This window comes from Aphelocoma coerulescens, chromosome 1 (genome assembly GCF_041296385.1).
Source record: "Aphelocoma coerulescens isolate FSJ_1873_10779 chromosome 1, UR_Acoe_1.0, whole genome shotgun sequence".
Classification (NCBI taxonomy): Eukaryota; Metazoa; Chordata; class Aves; order Passeriformes; family Corvidae; genus Aphelocoma; species Aphelocoma coerulescens.
Window position 1 is genome coordinate 19,093,778 of NC_091013.1, and position 18,488 is coordinate 19,112,265.

The 18,488-nt window shown below is 39.3% G+C and overlaps 1 protein-coding gene across 1 annotated transcript in view; it reads right to left on the reverse strand.

Annotated features, from left to right (window-relative positions):
- The window catches only part of FRMPD4 (FERM and PDZ domain containing 4), a 307,719-nt gene that overhangs the window by 110,640 nt on the left and 178,591 nt on the right, over window positions 1–18,488 (reverse strand). Inside the window, exon 2 of the mRNA XM_069003569.1 lies at window positions 7,289–7,405. Coding sequence (XP_068859670.1) covers window positions 7,289–7,405 — 117 coding nt within the window. The remainder of the gene's footprint in view (window positions 1–7,288; window positions 7,406–18,488) is intronic.

Here is an 18,488-nt window from a genome sequence, read left to right on the forward strand (position 1 = left end):
CTTTGACTTCAAACTTTCATTATGGCCTTATGTACTATGGTAGCTTTAAGGTGAAATAACAGCAGCCTTTTCAAAACCCAGAAAGATGAACAACACCATAATAACAATCATGGTTTTCATTATAATTACTTATATCTGTTGATGGTTTTCAGAACCTTCCAACAGAGCAAACACTTATGGAACACATGTACAAGATGGTTGGGGTAGGCTAAACATAACAAAAGAAAAGAATAATTTTAAAAAATGCTGAATGGTCTGATCATCTTCTGTGCTTATTTATTTTGAAGTAAACTGATTAGCAGGCTGTGAGCCTCAGTTTTGCATCTGGTATAAATTAGTGGTCTTTAATAAGCAGGATGCTTGATTGATATGCCATTAATATCATCAATGATTGTGTTGCGCCATTCCACATTGCTGGCCAGCTATGAAAACTGGGTGTACAAGGAGGAGCACGCAGGCCAGACAGGAGGCATGCAACAGGCACAGAGGTGAACTTTCAGAAAACACAACTGAATTCCCTCTTCTAAGCACAGCAGGCCCTGAAAAAATAAGATGAAGACCACTAAAGAAAATGTAGGTAAGTATTTGAGTATTGAAGAATATCATAACATATTTTATTGCAAAGAAATACTGTACCATGTATGCTCCAAGAATTTAGGATGCTGTGAGCTACACTAGTTATCAAAGGACAGAAACATGTTACCTCTATTTTCTGTACAGGGCAAAAGCTGACATTTAAGAATTTAATGTTTCAGGAATAGCATAGCTACTAAGCCAAACAAGGACAACCTAAACATAATGATTTCACAAGCCAAAAATCATGGAGCTGATATTATATGCAGGATAACATACCTTAGAGAAAAGAATTAAGCTTGCCAGATGCACCTGGAAGAAGTCTAGAATATTTTTTTTTACTAAATACAAAAGCACTAGTGAAAAATAAGGTGTCCAAGACATCCAAATATGATGTGATATAGAATCATTTAGGTTGGAAAAGACCTCCAAGTCCAACCTTTGACCAATTACCACCTTTGTCAACTAGACCATAGCACTAAGTGCCACATAGAGTCATTTCTTGAACACCTCCAGGGATGGTGACTCCACCTGGGCAGTCTATTCCAATGTTTAACAACCCTATCCACAAAGAAATTCTTCCTGATGACCAGCCTGAATGTCCCCTAGTGCAGCTTGAGGCTGTGTCCTCTCGTTCTAGTCTAGTGTCACTAGTTGCTTGGGAGAAGGGGCCGACCCTCTTTGTGCTATAACTTTCTTTCAGGTAGTTGAGAAGAGCAGTAATGTCTCCCCAGTCTCCTTTTCTCCAGGCTCCCTCAGCAGCTCCTCATATGATTCAGCTCTCTAGACCCTTCACCAGCTCTGTTGCCCTTCTCTGGACACGCTCCAGCACTTCAGTGTCTTTCTTGAAGTGAGGAGCCCAGAACTGAACACTGAATTTGAGGTGTGCCCTCACCAGTGCCGAATATGGGGGGACAATCTCTTCCCTGGTCCTGTTGGTCACACTATTTGTGATCCAAGCCAGGATGCTGTTGGCCTTCTTGGCCACCGGGGCACACACTGGCTCATGGTCAACCTACTGTCAACCAACACCCTCAGGTCCTTTTCCACTGGCCTGCTTTCCAACCACTCTCCCTATGCCTGTAGTGCTGCAGGGGGTGTTGTGACAGGAGCCAGCAACTTAGGCTTGTTCAACTGTCCCTGTCTGACCATCCAGGAGTCACTCTGTCACATTCACACCACCTAAACCAGGACCGAGGCCCCTTCACATCTACACACCCCAGACTCACAGTCAGACCAGGTCTCCTTACCAGCTCAGCCCCTAGTTTCCCATAGCAGAGTCTCATAGGTCTCTGTGCTTAGAATAATTGAATCATGGTGCAATAACAAAATAACAGCTCAAGCTGGATGCCTCCAAGGATGGACTCAGAAAAAAGGAAACCTTTTATACCCTTACAGTCTAAGCACAGAGAGTCTGGGATCGTCAGCTCCTGCTGTGTCTCTGAGTGTCCAGTCACCTGGCTGGGCCACAGGTCCCTGTGCCCTTTGTTATGCAGAGAGTTGGCAGTGCATGGCCTCCTGCCTGTAGCACCAGCTCCCACCCCACAGAGCTCAACCTGCAGCTCACACTGCAGCTACACACCAAGCTACCTGCACTGAGTCTATTCCTCTACAGAACCTCACATTGTTGGCCTCAGCCCATTGATCCAGCCTGTCCAGATTCCTCTGGAGAGTCTTCCAACCCTCCAGCAGATCAACACTCCCACCCCACTTAGTGTCATCTGTGAACTTACTCATCCCGTCATCCTGAACATCAATAAAGATATTAAACAGGACTGGCTCCAGTACTGAGCTCCGAGGAACCCCACTAGTGACTGGCCTCCAACTGGATGTGATACCATTCATTACTACTCTCTGGGCTCAGCCATCCATCCAGTTTTTAATCCAGTCAAGAGTGCACCTGTCCAAGATGTGGGCTGCCAGCTTTTCCATGAGAATGTCACAGGAGACAATATCAAAGACTTTGCTGAAGTCCAAGTAGCCTACATCCTCAGAGTTTCCCTCATCCACTAGATGGGTCACCTGGTAATTTCAACTGCTGTAGCAACCTCGTCATATTAACAGAAACAAGATTTAGAAAGACTTCTGACTAGTAGTTCTCTCCCAGCTCTGCTGTGCACTCTGGAGACTGACCTGTGGTTTCAAGCCAAGCAGTAATAATGCTGCAGGCTTTGATATCTGGGTGTGCTTCCTTTAATTTCTTGCCTAGATCCCAACTGTTTGCTCAGTTTGTTCCAGACTGGAGTACAGAAGCAAGCTAATATGCACACAGATGGTCAGGGTCCAGGGAGTCAAACAGACAGTAAACCAAAGTGGAAACACAGACAGACCCCATCATCCTCTCCCAGGCAATAGCAATAGCAAGTAAGCACAACCAATAAAAATAATAAAGCAAAATAAACACAACCAATAGCACCTCTTGCAAACAAGGGTATGGGAATCAGCTGACCTAACAGACCCCTCTATCTTGAGAGTCTAATAACTAACTACACATTAGTGGAACCACTGTTGCTTTAAGTCCACATGAGAAGGGCTACACTTCCTTTCAGCTAATTTTATTTGGCATTCTCTGGTCTTTATTTGAATGACAGAAACCAGATCCATGAAATAACCGATGTACCTCACTCCTTTGGAATTAAACGCCAATAGGAATCAAAAAGGTATGACTTTTGAAGGCAGCAAATGTTACTTCAACTTGTACCTTCAAGTGCAGTTGCAGGGAAGCTTAAGACAAGACAACTCTGTTGCAACCCTATTCTCAAATCAGTCAGATATTTCAGTGTGGCAGCAACGCTGCTCGTCACCTGGTATAAGCTGTGATCTGAGCAGGAGGCTGGACAGCCTGACCTTCAGAGGATTCTTCCATACTAAACTATTCTGCAACTTCATCAGACCATGCAAGAGATTGGCTCAGAGCAAAACTGACATAAAATTTATTGCTTTCTCCATAGGATTGACTTTTTACTAGCTTTTGCCAGTTTATTTCCTTCTATCAACTTCCCTCCAGATCTGACAAGAAACAAGATTTCCACAAGGGAAAGGACAAAAATGTAGAGGTCCAAAAATCAGTAAGATCACAGCAGTGGCAAAAATAAGGAGCTGAAATTGCCATGAGGCTAAACCTTTTGTACACAAAATCAGCCAAAACCTTCTGCTCCACATACTATCTCCTTGAAATGCTATATTCACACCAAAACCATTTTTATTAAGTGTCATGCTTTTATTTAAATTAACGTCACAGAATTTCTCATAATCATATACTACACAGCATTTATTATTTATATAATAAATGCAATTTAAACATGTAGGACTTCAAAGTGGTTACATATACTGTATTCAAATTATTTCATATTAAAAGTCCAGCTTAATACAGCTTGTGGAGTAGAGAAACATGCTGGAAGAATACTAGATGATTGCCATCCTCCCATACTGAAATGTATTACTTATCTCATAATGCTATTTCAAGTAAAAGGGGCAAGTTAAAAGGGAATGGGTGAAGTTCTGAAACTTTAATTTACCATAGCCTAAACTTAAGAAAAAATATTTTAGAGGTTTGCAAAATGACCCTGGTTGTGCCATCTGTACAGAAGAGATAATGAATTGATAGCAACATCTGAAAATATTTTGATAAGAGATTCTTCTCACACTTTTACAAAAGCACTGCCTGGCGATGGAAGCTGCCCCTGATTAGCTCATGTCATAAGGGCTTTCAGAGATTTGAAAGAAATCAAATTTGCTTCAGCAGAAAGAATAAACATCTCTTCCCATTCATGCCTTAAGGCATTTGCACCAACACTACATAATTACATTTCATTTCACCAGAAGATTCTCCTGGATTCTCTATTCCTCCCACAATTTCAAAATTTCAATAAGTCTGCTTGCAGTTGAATGGATATATACATATGGCACAAAGTAAATTATTTAACTAAAAAGCAGTTAATGTCACTATGAACTATGTTAGTTCCTCATACAGAACTTATGCATACATTTCATTGTGATAATACCTGGTTTATACATCTTTAATCAAAACCAAGCAAAGTATTTGAATTGCTTTTTCTCCTTCAGTGTGATGCAATTTGTTCATCTCCATGGCTATAAAAGGCCTTAGAGACAATAAGAAATGCTATCTCGCTGATCTCTCTCCTGTCTTTATTGGCATAACTGTCAAAAATCATCTCACTATATCGTTCCTAAAATCTAGGTGTGAAAAATGAAGGAAGGAAAATTAAATTCTGTTTTTATTTATGTAGTCTCATGTAGTATTTGCAAAAGCAGTTGTTTTGAAAGCCAGAGAGAGCTTCTCTGCCAAATAACAGTCACTGTAAGGACAGATACTATATACACCTCCACAGAGGAATCACTGGCAAGTCACTGGTTCTATCTAGTCTTCAGTCATTCTTCTAAAACCAAGATACATGTCACAGAACTACCCAGTCACATCATAGTAGCCATCTGGGCTGATGTTCCCTGGTAATGATGGGTGGCTGGTGACTCAGGGCAGCACCATGTGGTTCCAAATGGTTCCCTGGCTTTATTCTGTTTCCAAAAGTACCGGCTTTTAATGCCTTCCTGGGGAGTGCCATTTCATGTAAGACACATCACTAGTCTGGAAGCACATCTGGGCACATGCTACAGCCAATGCTGTTGCTTCAAAACATTTGATACGGGAATAGGTACTGTAAACCATGCAATGTGTAGGTATGTAGCAGTGTTCAACTTGCACCTGAAACTGCTCAGAGATTCCAATGGGTTGGAAAGCCTGGCACAAAACATCAAAGGCTTCTACAGATCAGCTTCTTCAGAGGCCTCATGCTCATTAGCCCTCAGAGCAGACTATTTTTTCCCAAGTAGTCTGCTATCCACATGCAGGGAAAAATGGACAGAAGACCAGAGCCCAAAAGAGAATAAAAATCAAGCACCTTCTAAGAGCATGAGAAAACAACACCAAAACAACCACTCCAACAACAAGACAACTACAGGCCTAATATTACTTAAGGCATAATTTAGCACTCCATTATGGATTTTTTTTTCCTAGATGTAGTTTTCTCAATTTAAGAGAGGGATGTGGCACTTTAAGGTACTAAAAACCATTTCAAAAAATAAACAAAATAATCATTAGCTACAGAGGGTTAGTAAACATTCCCAAATTGCAAAATTAATGAGTACTAAGGCACTGCATTTTGTAAGCTACAACTGTTGACAGGTACACAAGTGCAGCATCCCATTATGTGACTAGTGAGAAAAGAGATATCAAATGTAGTGCCTGTCCTCAGAATCAGGATATTAATCTTTCAAATGAATCTCATACACACAGAGGAGAACATACCAACAGTCTACAGAAAATAAGAATGAGATGTGCAGGTCTCTTCACTAACCTGAGTAACAGAAACAACAGTCTCAGATCTGCACAGTACTTGGAAGGCTCACTTATACACCTTCACAAGCCTAATTAACTCAGGCAGAAAACCTATGCTAATACAGTTATATTGTGCCTGGCATTCAGCTTCACATTGTTCATCTTTCAGACATCCAAAGCATGACATATATGTGTTGAAGGAAGAAACTGACATTTCAAAGTCAGCTTCTGAGCCCTCATTAACCCAGAAAATTTGTTCCAATTTGGACAGGTCTGAAATTGCTCTAAATCTTGAAAGCCTTCAGGTCACCAGGCTGCTACAAATCTTGCTTTGGCTCCAAAAGCAAATGCCTCCTAGGAAGCCAAGGCACACCCCCTGGACAAAAGGGCTAGGAAAGCAAAGCACAGTAACAGGGACCTTCATTCTTATGCTTTACAATTCTTTTTTTGCAGTTGAAGGATCTTGAGAAAATTAAGGACTTTTAACAGTCAAGTAAAAATAAGCTTGATCCTTCTACTCTATGTTAAAAGAATTCTAATTCTCATCCATGACTTTTTCAAGTACCTCCAAGTTTCTAAATAGGTTGATAAAGACAAAAATGAAATAATAATTTTTAAAAAAACTTCACAAGAACAGAATCAAAATTCTAACCTTAAAAATTAAATGTAAGCTAAAGCAATGAATGCCAAGCAGCCAATGGTTCTGCTAACTCACTACCATCACTCCTTTTTAGCGAAGAAGTTCCAAAGCTGTCTAAGAGTACATTTGCTAGAATGGCAAAATGCATTTTATCCAAGCCATCTCAGTGATTTTAAAGAATAATTATGCACAGTTTCCAATGGGAAAAGCCAATTATGTTTATGATTTATCATACATATTGACATTTATTTTCAACCCAGAGCTAAAAAAACTGTGGAAAAGCTAAGAGTTAGTATATGAACTATAAAAGATTAAAACATACACTTTCTCACTACCACTATAATTATTAGACAAACCAAAAGACCTCATATGGCAGAGATGGAGGAGCGTTGGAAGTCTCAGTCAGAACTGACCTCCTGCCTCGTTCTTTAAACATGGCATTTTTATTTTTTACTTATCTTTTGTTAATGACCTTACTTGTAATTCTTCAAAGAGTTACAGGTCCTTATATTATCAGCATTCTCTTGAGCACATGAAGTAACCAAGTACCAAAGCAAAGTGCAGTAAAGCACAGTCTGAGCTACTCCTGTGCCATAAACCAAACCAGTGAACATTAATTGTGTAGGGCTGAAGCAGGAGTTAGGATTCCAAGGTGATAGAGTTGAGAGAAGGGCTGCAGCACTGTGCCACACACTGCACAGCTCACTCTGCCCACTTACCTGATGAAGTAGTCTCTTCCATCTCTGTTTGCCGTCATCTCCCATCCATAAGGTGTCCCCTGGTTCAAGCTCCAGGTCCCTGAAGGGTGAGGCCAGCCTGAAGACTTATTCTTGTGGCTGCAGTTTTGGGAAATGTGGAGAGGAAGAGACAGAAAAAAAAAAAGTTATTTCTCTTTCATACTTCACATCATTCACTTGACATCCAAATACTTTCACAGTTTTGAAATACAGAGTCAAAACCCAGTCAGGGGAACACAGGTTGGCAGATCTATTTACATTTATAATTTTTTTTCAATCAGTAGAGAGATAGATACACTGTCATTTCTAACAGTCTGAATTCAAACCTTTGGTTGGTGAATTTGTCATTCCCCATCAGTCCCACATACACAATACTAATTTTCAGTAAAAGGGATGGGGAGCATTTTCATTCATCACCATTCCTTGTTCAAATGCCAGCTCTCAGTACAGTTTTAGCAAAAAAAAAAAGTATCCATCAAACCAAACCACCCACTCCATCACGGCAGATCATACACACAGTGCAACACCTGGCACCAGGAGGAGCATCAACATTCTCACTGCTAGGAAACCATGTTTTGTTTCTTGTGCTGGAATGAAGGAAGGCCATGACACTGCTGCATAACACACTAAATTGAATATGTAAATCTTGTTGCACTTGATCATTATCCATTAAGCTCTTCCACTAAATAACCTTTAAAAGCCTGCAGCATCTCTGAGCCCACACACTGTTACATCCCACTGCTCCAGCACTCTCTGCTAGTATTCCCTCTCCCAAAAAAGGGCCCAGCAGCACTCCCAAGTGACAGTGTTTTCCCACTAATTTGAAATATTTTGTGAGGTGTTTTCTACTGACTCCACACAAAAAAAGATTCAGCCAGCAAGAATCCACCATAGTTTCCCACAGGAATCCCCAACATTTGCACAGATGCTTTCCCCCTCACCTGAAGGGATTAAGCTAGATGTTACTGCACATTCCCACTTTCTCCTGTGGGACTTAAGAGGTTCAGAAGACAGCAAACAGGTCTTTTAGCAGAATTAATCAGTCATTAATATCTATGTACAATCTGAAAAAGGGAAACAGCAGGAAGAGGAGGCAAGGCAACCAACAAAGCTAAAGACCAGCTAAGAGCATGTGACAGGCAAATAGGAATGAGACCCAACACCAAATGCCATCTGAAATTTTGACATGCAAACCAAATAAGAGCATGTTTTGAATTAGTTGTCTTCTCTGTCTCTGTCTTTTCTTCACCTATCAAATAGATTACAGCTTGGTTTTATTTGCTAGGTTTATTTAAGTTCAAATTGTAGCAAGGAACTTACTACCTCTTGCCACAGATAGACACATAAGAGCTTCTTTCCTTTAGAGAAACAGAGCACAATGTAACCTGACAAACTCTCCTGAAGGAACAGAATTGGTCTCCACGGACAACTCAACAATTCATTGTAAATTGCTAAATTCAACAAAGTTATGCATAGTTAATCTTTCCCAAAGGAGGAATGTATCATTAAAAACAAACTAGCTGTTTTGCCCTCCCCCTTTATTTCAAGGATTAATCACAACTCAGAAAAAATTTGGTGCTTGAAAATATAATTTACATGTAAAGTAGAACATTACAATGGAGTGCTAGGTATCATTTGGTTTACCAATTACATTAAGTACTCTATCTTCAAGGAGTAGAAAAACATTTATGTTAGCATATTCAAACACTGGTATTTGCCATAAGGCACAGCTTAAGTCTGATATTGAAAATGCTAGAACTCTTTAAAAATGACAGTTCTTCAAGGCTAATCAAACACATAAATTTCAGATATGCTACCCCAGATAAATGTAACTAGCCCATTTCTGATCCAAGGAATTGATTAGAAAACAGTAATTCAAGGAATAAATCCAAAATACTTTCAACACTCTCTCATGCAGTTTCTTGCTAAGCTGAGCATAAACATTCCTTTTTCTCCATATGTTTGAGAGACAAAGAAAGGGTCCCTTCTTTTAGACAGGAGCCATTCCACAACGTGAGAATGTCAGCTTAACTACATCTACAGACTTCAAATTACACTTCAGAGTATTTGGAATCCTAACCACTGCAGTTAACTAAATACACTAGAACATAACCTTTTTTATCAAGACGGTATAAATGGATACCCATCCATTTAACACTTTTGAATTTAATTAGATGTGTTTCACAAACCCTGTGCTATAGTTTCACCATCTGTTAAATGGATACAGTGACATTTAAATTCCTAAGTAAAGCATATCAAACTATCAGATAATTTGTAGGAGCATAGGACAGTGATGATCAATACTCTAACTCTCTGCATTCAAATTAAGGGCTCATCTTTGTATGGATTACAGCATTAGTGGATTTTAAGGTAAATCCAATTCCCTTGAAAGTTTTTTTTGAGCCCTTAAAACATTAATGGTGTCAGAACCATATCATATATGATGGGTAATAACTGTCCTAGTTAACTATGTCTACATCTGATCTACTCCTCCAGACTTTCTTATAATTAGTGGGATACAAATTAGCACTTGAGACACTGTATGCACCTACATTACATGTGTGCAAATTCACAGTGACTCCACAGGGAAAAATAAATACTTAATTTTTCCTATAGCTATTGGGTAATTCAATAATAAGCATTCACGTCGTAACAATAAAGCAAGGTCTTTATACTCAGGTGACTAGGATTCCCAGCTGCCTGTACAGTCTGAAAAAAGGACCAGGTGAACTGCATTTTTTTTCTACACCTCCCTTCATTTGTTGAATATCATTCGGCTTGTCTGCAAGGATTCTGTTCAGTGGCACACTACGAAGGGCAAAAGATGGCAAAGAGGAGATAAGCGCCAGAAAGATCATAAAAGGCCCTGGAGGAAATGATAAGCAAGTCAGGCATTTCACCTGGGGGAAGAACAACGCCATCTTGGTTGTCTTTAAGTCAAGAGGATGCCTTAGTAGTGAGGAAGATCATCAGGCCCTTGGAGATCCCTGTCCAAATCCTGCCTCCATCCAGGTGATTTCAGATAAATCCCTCAGCTCATTGATCACCATTTGCCAATTCCTTCCTGCACAGGCAAAGGAGGTGCACACCAAGACTGCCTAGATTTATGGAAGGCTTGCACACATACAAAGACCAGAAAGACAAATAAAATGCACCTTCTACTTCAGCAAGCCTGGCTGCAGAGGCAGCACTGGCACTGCTGTTACTCCGTGCTGTCCATCACCTTCCCTGCTTGCTCACAGCAACAGGACTGGCTGTTGGAGAGCCTTTTGGAGCACAGCTCTTAGTGCCAAATTTCACTGTGGAAGCTAGGCCAGCATCATGCCAGCAGAGGTCTGAAAACAAGGCAGATTAGCTAAAATATCCCCTCAACCTGCTTTTGACATTCTTGTTGCAGAAGTATAAAACCTTATCTCTCCGAATTGCTTCACATTGAACAATCAGTTCACTGAATCACCGACGTGGTGATTACTGAAGTGGTGTGTAAGGAATCAATGTGCCCTATGAAGTGACATTCTGATTGATAATGCAATAGCTCTGCCACAGCAAATATCTTCAGGTCAGCCTTTTTTCTGCCCTGTGCTTGAGGAATGACCTGAAACATGAGATCATATGTAAAGTCTCCCACACTGTACCAGTAGTATGCTCTTTATGTGATATGCAGAACATACTGAGCATAAACCATGCATTAACAAGAAGTGCAAATTTGCAGTATTATCCACTTCTTTTTTAAAGAGCAAAACTAGAATAGTTTGTATTTTTAAAGCATACTATTAAAGCCTAATGTCCAGAGCAGTTCAGATAGTGTTAATGATGAAAGCAGAAAGCAACACCATTTCTTCTTTCAAAGGTGGAAAAAAATGTTTAAATAGGTTGAAAAATTCAATAAAAAAAAAATCTACAGAGTCAACCAATAAGCATATAATATTGCCCAAAACTTATTTTTTTAACCAGCAATTGGAGGTTCCTGTCAATAGGTCATTGCTACAGAAATCTTGACAGACTTTTCAACTGTGCCACCTCTATAGCCCAAGCCTGTAAATTTTGTTATAAATGTAGTGCTTCCCTGAACTAATAGAAATTAAACTCTCAGATTATAATTTTAAAACAGCATAAAATGACACAAAAGCAGTATTCCCATTCTCCCAGAATCTTCTGCTTCACATCACAGTTGCTTCTGTGTCAATGAAAGTAAACTTAAGGTTCACCTTAAAATTAGAAGCTATTTTTTTTCCATTCAGATTCATCTCTGTTTACTCCATGGCCTCACATATGGCCGCAAGGAAGCAAGAAAGAATGGTAGAACAAAACCTGCATTCTTCAGATACCTCATAGGCAAAGACAAAACAGAAAGTACTCAATTAAACAGAATGTCCCAATTGTATTTAGCATATTTAATGTCTAATGGGGCACAACACTCAGTACACAGGATTAGTGTTCCTACTTTCCCCAAAGATGGAGACCAAGTTTATGTTCAGCCTCCAGGAACAAATAATACTATTCCTTAGGAATATTGCACACGGAGTTGGGAGTCTGTCCTATCTCTAGGGTAGCCTTTAATGCCTTGCCCAGGAATCCCAGCTTGCACTCCGATGGCAGATTTAAAACAGTAATAAAAACTAGTAGCAACTCTGAAAATCTCCAGGTCTCTTTTTTTTTTTTACCCTATAATTTTAAGAAGACAGAAACCTGATTAATCTTGGCCATAGTCACCTTCATTCCTACTTGCATTCCTCTACTGGGTGGGAAGGGGAAGAATTTATTTATGTGTTTGTTTTTTAGTAGGTCTCATTTCATGATTATCATTTTCCTTGACTGGCACTGGTATAAAAAAGGTATCTATCTGTATTCTCATAGCTGCCTGCCACTTCCTGTTTGCTGCCCTCTCACACTTGCAGTGGTGAACAACGTCTCCCTTTCCACCCTCACCATGCCACTTGTAATTCAGTGGATCTCTAACATATTCCACCATCATCTCCAACAATCTCCACAGCAGGCTAAGGAGTCCTGACCTATACAGCTATTTAACATAAAAGGTTTTCACAGGCTTGATCATTCTTGTTGTCTTTCTCCAAAATCCCTCCAGTTCTATGCCTTTGTTGAGACAGGAGTTTGAGCAACCACTCAGGTTACAACTTACAGTGATGGGTTCTGCCTCTTTGGCAGAAATACAGAAGGTACCTCGAGATGTAGTTGAACACCATCTCTGGGTCTGGGGTCTTAGTGAAGGGATAGAGGTTCACCTTCATGCTGAAGAATGACCTCTGAATCAGCCAGATTTCTGCAGCTATTGACGAGCTCTCCACTAGGTATAATTTGGAGCTTTAACACTGCACCCTGTATATACATCAAAAATTTGAATTTCAAGCATACAAATCTGGAGATGAATTCTTTATCACTCTCAGAACAACCTCTTGCAACAAATAGTAGCCCTTATTTTTAAACTGCTGCGTAATGTAATAAAACAATTTTTATAATCTTATTATTTATTCCCCATTCTGTAGCCCCTTCCAAAACACCGAGAATCACCAAAACAAGCACAAACACTTTCCAAGCTCCCAGCACCATTAAAGGGAAAAATTTTACACTACATTTACCAAATGAACTCACTTACTATAAAATCTTTAGAATTTTGGGCTAGATACCATCTATCAACTTGTAATCATTTGCTTTTGTGATCTGATGTCTAAGATTACTTGAAAACTTTTCCAGTTGGGGCATGTCTTCCAAAATGTTCCCATCAAAGCAGTTCCCCTTGAAAACTCCCCCTCAACACAACTACAAAAACAAACAAAAAAAACACCTTAGCTTTTGTTTTTGTATACTTTATTTTCTTCCAGTGTTGCTTTTAGTTAATGAATATACATTAGCTCACAGGCTATCAAAAACTGAAATTATCCACAGAGTTTCTGACAAAAATCTTCATAATTGTGTAAAATCTCTGTGTGTGGAACTATATGGAGCCCTATGACTTTCCTAAATCTAAATAATTTGAAATATTAATATTCTATGCATGCTTTCTCTTTAGATATTAGTAACTTTTTAAGCATCTACCTTGGATTTCCTCAGGTGGATTAAAATAGTGGGAGGATTATATTCTAATCTTCTTTTATACCAATCCCTTGAACTGCTGCAACTGTGGTGGACGGCTAAAGTTATAAACATTTATTATGGAGATTCACATTATAATGCAGTGTTTACCATTTGGATATTTAATGTCCAAGAATCATCTTGTTTAACATCTTGATGTTTCTCATAGTACTTCCTCATGTACAGGAATTATTTTTTCCTGAAAGCACTGTCTGCAGGGGCATCAGTCACTCACACAAGGCCGACCATATCGTACAAGCAACTCAGCACTGCGAATGGACTAACAAGTGCTGACATGCTGGCTTCCTTTATGTTACCACATGGAGAAAAAAGTCTGAATTTTGAGTCTTTCCATGTAGCCTGGCTTCATTTCAACTCTCCATTGGTCCAAAAGCCAATTCTCTGCTTCCCACATGCCAATACATATGTCAATCCCTCTCCCATCCATCATAAAAGAAAGACATCCTGAACAAAAGCCACACTGCGCTCCCAGAGTGGCTTACGAAGGACACACAGCTCCAAAGCACAGAGGCAATTCTAGCCACAGTAATCCCACTGAGGTACTGAGAGGAACTCCAGAGATAAAACAGTTTGCATTATTAGTTTTTTAAAGTAAAAACACCACACCTGAAGTATCTGCAGGGCATGTCTATCTGCGAATAGGCAACATTATTGTGACACAAGTGGAGTTCAGTAACTGTCTCTCTATGATATTTAATCTTTCACTGCCTCAGGAATGAAACCCTTCTTTCTCAATCCAGTTCTCACCTTCTCTTGTCCCAGAAGACTACTGCAATAATTTTACCTCCATCCTACCACTTAAACTTAAAAAATGAGAAATGAAAGTTTTAAAAAATCTGTAGATTTTTTTAAAAATCTGATTGATTTTACTATCAAAATAAATCATCGTACCCTGCTATTGAAACTCTCCTGAGGGGCACGCAGACATGATGGACAATAGTTTAGAGATGAGTCCTATAAACCCCCAGAGAAGTAGTCCTACCAGAAACACAAAAGAAGAAAATTACCTGCCCCAGACACCCTCTGCTGTACTAAAAAACTTAATTCATACTGGGTCTCTTGTTACTAAATCATGTATGTACAGAAGGGAACCCTCATGACTTCAGATACCCTTCATCTTCTACACCCCACATGCTTTCAAATCTTTTGATGGGTAAGAAAGCAAAAGTGTTTTAGTCCTCATCTAAATGTGTGCTATTTTTGAACTTGTGTGTGTCAGTTAAAAGAGATTTGATGAGTATCATCCCACAAATGAGTTTAGAGCTTCAAGCTTGTAATTAACCAAACACTAACAGTAGAATCATTGTCCAAGAGTGTTTTTCTTATTTAATCATAAGAAAAAAATGCTAGAAAAATATTTTTGCCCTTTGACACCCACAGCCATGCTCTGGCCAAAGGTAGAATAACATTACTGTATTCTTCAGGCTTGTCTGAAATTTTCTCCCTGCATCATGCATCATCAGGCAAATGCAAATGCTTTTCAGAAAATAAAGGTATTCACCTTCCTTATATCTTGTGTTAGTTTTTTCTATTTTTCTAGTAAGGTCTATGAATGAAGCCAGGCTGCCTTGCACCAGCTGTTCAGAAACTGTCTCCAGTTCAAAGTTTTTCTTTCTTAGGCATTAACTACTCCCCAAACTCTGGCTGAAGCAAAAAAATCCAAACTATTTTACTCCTGTCCCCACCTTCCACCACAGATGCTCTGAATTATTCACTATTTCACCAAGTGCCACTCATTCTTACTCCAAATAGACAATGATGCTAAGGGCTTCACTCAACCTTTAAATCCTTTGAGGGAGCAGAAAAAACCTCATGTACAACTCAAAAATTCATATTGAACTCCTCTATGGCAATTCACAGTTGTAGAGGAGCTACATTTCTAGAAAAACCTGTCAGACTGTTTTTGTCATAGATTTCATTAGCTTCCATCTCCCCAATGCCTAAATGGCAGCTTATGCCTAGGTTGAGAAGACACTCCAATGAATTATGAATTCCTCCTCCACAAGTCATTGCTCCTGCTGCCAGTCATGAGACAACAAGGATCCATACCTTGTAGCTGACCTGAAAGGTAATGGATCCCTTTTACCAGGGATTCCATGGCTGCCATGGGGAACACTCCGCAGCAGCTCTCCTGCCACACAAGCAGTGAATACAGCAGCAGGTGCCCATCTTCATCAGGGAAAAAAGAGGGCAGTTCCACATGGCCAGAAAAGTCTATTCATGGACTTTGTGAGCCACTCAAGGGCTCCAAACACTTCGGCATTAATTCCAGACTCCTGTGTGTATCACAGGCAGGACAGAGAAATGAAGAAGAAACCACAGACTGTTCAAAATGTGCTCTGTATCCATTACACATCTCACTACACATGGAATGGTTCCTCTCAGTCTGAAACCACAACATGATGTTACCTCCAAACAAGCTTTGTTCTAATGGTCTGTGCGCAGAACATTTTTCACCAAGTATCTTCCAAAATCGCATCTTTGTTTTCCTCTCTCATCTCCACCTGATGTGTGCAAAGACACATGTAACCAAACAGAGCAGTGAAGAAGTACCTATAGAACATGTTTTTTGCCTTTAGTTAGATAGAAAGCTCCTCAGCACTGAATGCTGGCTCCTCAAAGAGCCACTGGTGTTCTCTATGAACTATCAAAAGTCCCAGAACTATCAAAAGTACAGGCATGACACTGGGACAAGGGATGAAACAAACCTTGTGAGGCAGTGCTGGTCTGTGCCAGGCATTAACAATCTCCACATGCCTTGGAAAAGGGGCGAGGTAAAGGTCTTGTCATTCCTCAAGGGACCTTGCCTGCACTGGAATGCTTCCTTTCTTGTCTCTGATTCCACAAAAAGTTTTAAACTCTTCATCACTGATATAGCTGTTTCTTGCACTGTCCTGTTCAATGTAAGCTGAGTTTTTCCTTTTCTGCAAAAAAATGTGCATGTTTTCTGATTTTCCACAGTCACTGCTGTCCAGTTAATGAACTTTCATGTCTGTAGTTTGTTTTGCCCTGGGTTTTTTTTTTTGGTTGGTTGGTTGGTTTGGTGGGATTTTTTAACTATCTGATACAGGTTATTTTCATTTCCCTGTCTCTTCTCCCTCTATGTTTTACATCCATTATTATTACGGATGTGCCCCCACTTCCTAGAAAACAAAAGTCTCCATCATACTTTCTTTTAGACTGACAGAACTTTTCATTTAAAGCACACTGACTCCATTAGAGATCCAAGTCCCGAAGGAATTCCTTTAACCTTTAGAATTTTGTATTGCTAAAGCCAGAAAATACCCAAAGCAGCAAGTAATGGTTGGGACTTGGATAGTTGTGAAAAGCTCTTTGACATTCTGTTCTGTAAGATGCTGTAGCTTCATGCTGATGTGCACTAGAAAGTGAAAGTCTTGAAAAGCAGATATGTGAGAGATGTTTTTCTCTGTTTTAATGGGGTTTTTGACCTTAGGCTTTCTCAGGCCTACTCAGTATTTCAGGGGCAAAAAAAAAGTCCAACAAAACAAACTAATGAAAGTATATGAAGGATATTTGTCTCTTTCTCATTTAGTACAGATAATTATTGATATTTATTTCTAAATCTTCTGAAAAACCTTTTTAATTTTTTTATCTCTCAACCTAGTACATGCTGGAAGATCTTACCATATGATACATAGCATATCCCTAGACGAGGCACCAAATTCATTTTTCATAAAATGCAATCCCTGACAAAATCACAACTATTATCAGATGTTGAATTTTATCCCCCATATGATTTTTATGGTTCTTTCCTTGCTTTAAAGTGCTGTTACTTCTGCTCTCAATGAATATTTGTCTTCTTACCAGTTTTGCAGTAACGTGCAGACATGACTCACTGCTAAGTTTCAGTAAGAAGTTCAGTAATTTTGCCATTTCTGCCTTATGAAAAAAAATTCCCACAAAGCCTCTGATAGAAATGCAGTCTAGCTCATTGGCTGCACTGTTACTAATAATGAGAGTTTATGGTAGTATAGAGTCGAGCACTGGAAACAATGCTGTAAAGCCACATCATATTTTAAATAAAAGTAACAGTACAGCATATAATTTCTCACCACCTTTTACACAACTGTTCATTTTATGCCATAAAAATTTGAGGTGTATATAGTTATTAAAATTCAATTGTGCACACTGCATTTGGAAAAGCAAAAGGGACTCTCATTTTTATGCTTTGTAAATTTTGCATTTTTTTCCATACCTTGATATGAATACAACCTGCCTGCTGTGAGCCACATGTACAATCATACACTAGAAAAAGCAGCTCTGAAAAATTTTAAGCACATCTTGGGGGATTATTTCTATTTCTGTAAAGTTGTCACCCATGTTTCAGGCCTGTGGTCGCCTGGAAATTCTTCATGGCATGCTCCTGCTGGAAGGTGACATTTTAGTCAGTAGGAAAGTGACCTTGCATTAGAAGGATGCAGTGAATTTCCAAAAAGGGAACAAAATTGCTTTTCTAAAGCTGAATTAAAGCCTAACTTCCTACTGCTTGGTTTTGGTAGCGACTCTTTCTACATCTCAAGATGAGCTCCATCAGCAAAACAGTAGAACAAAAAAATCTGGCTGGATCTTAACTAAGAGAAGAGTACTGCAGAGAAGAGAGAAGAGTGAAAACACCCTCGTATTAACTATTAATTCTTCAGATTTCTACTATGACTTAATCTCCCCCCTTTTGATTTCTTGGGAAATAAAATGAAATGGTCAATAAATTAAATAACGGTAGCCTACCTTATATGTATTTTGTAATTTAAATTAAACCAATACTATCCTCTTAATTTTGGAGGTGAAAGAAAAATATATTTTAAAAATTTTCCCTACACAGAAATCCAGTAATAAGAAGCACTATTACTGCTCAGTAATTCCAGGAGAAGTTCCGAGAGCTAAAGGGTCATCTCCTTACAAAACACATTTGATGACCTTGAAATGAGATGCAGCCACTGACCACTGGCTGAGTTTGCTTTCCACAAACAGCATTTCCCATTCAAAAATCTTAATACCAAAGCAATCAGTCTGCTAGGCTTAAGTCTACTTCAAATACTATATATAAGCACAT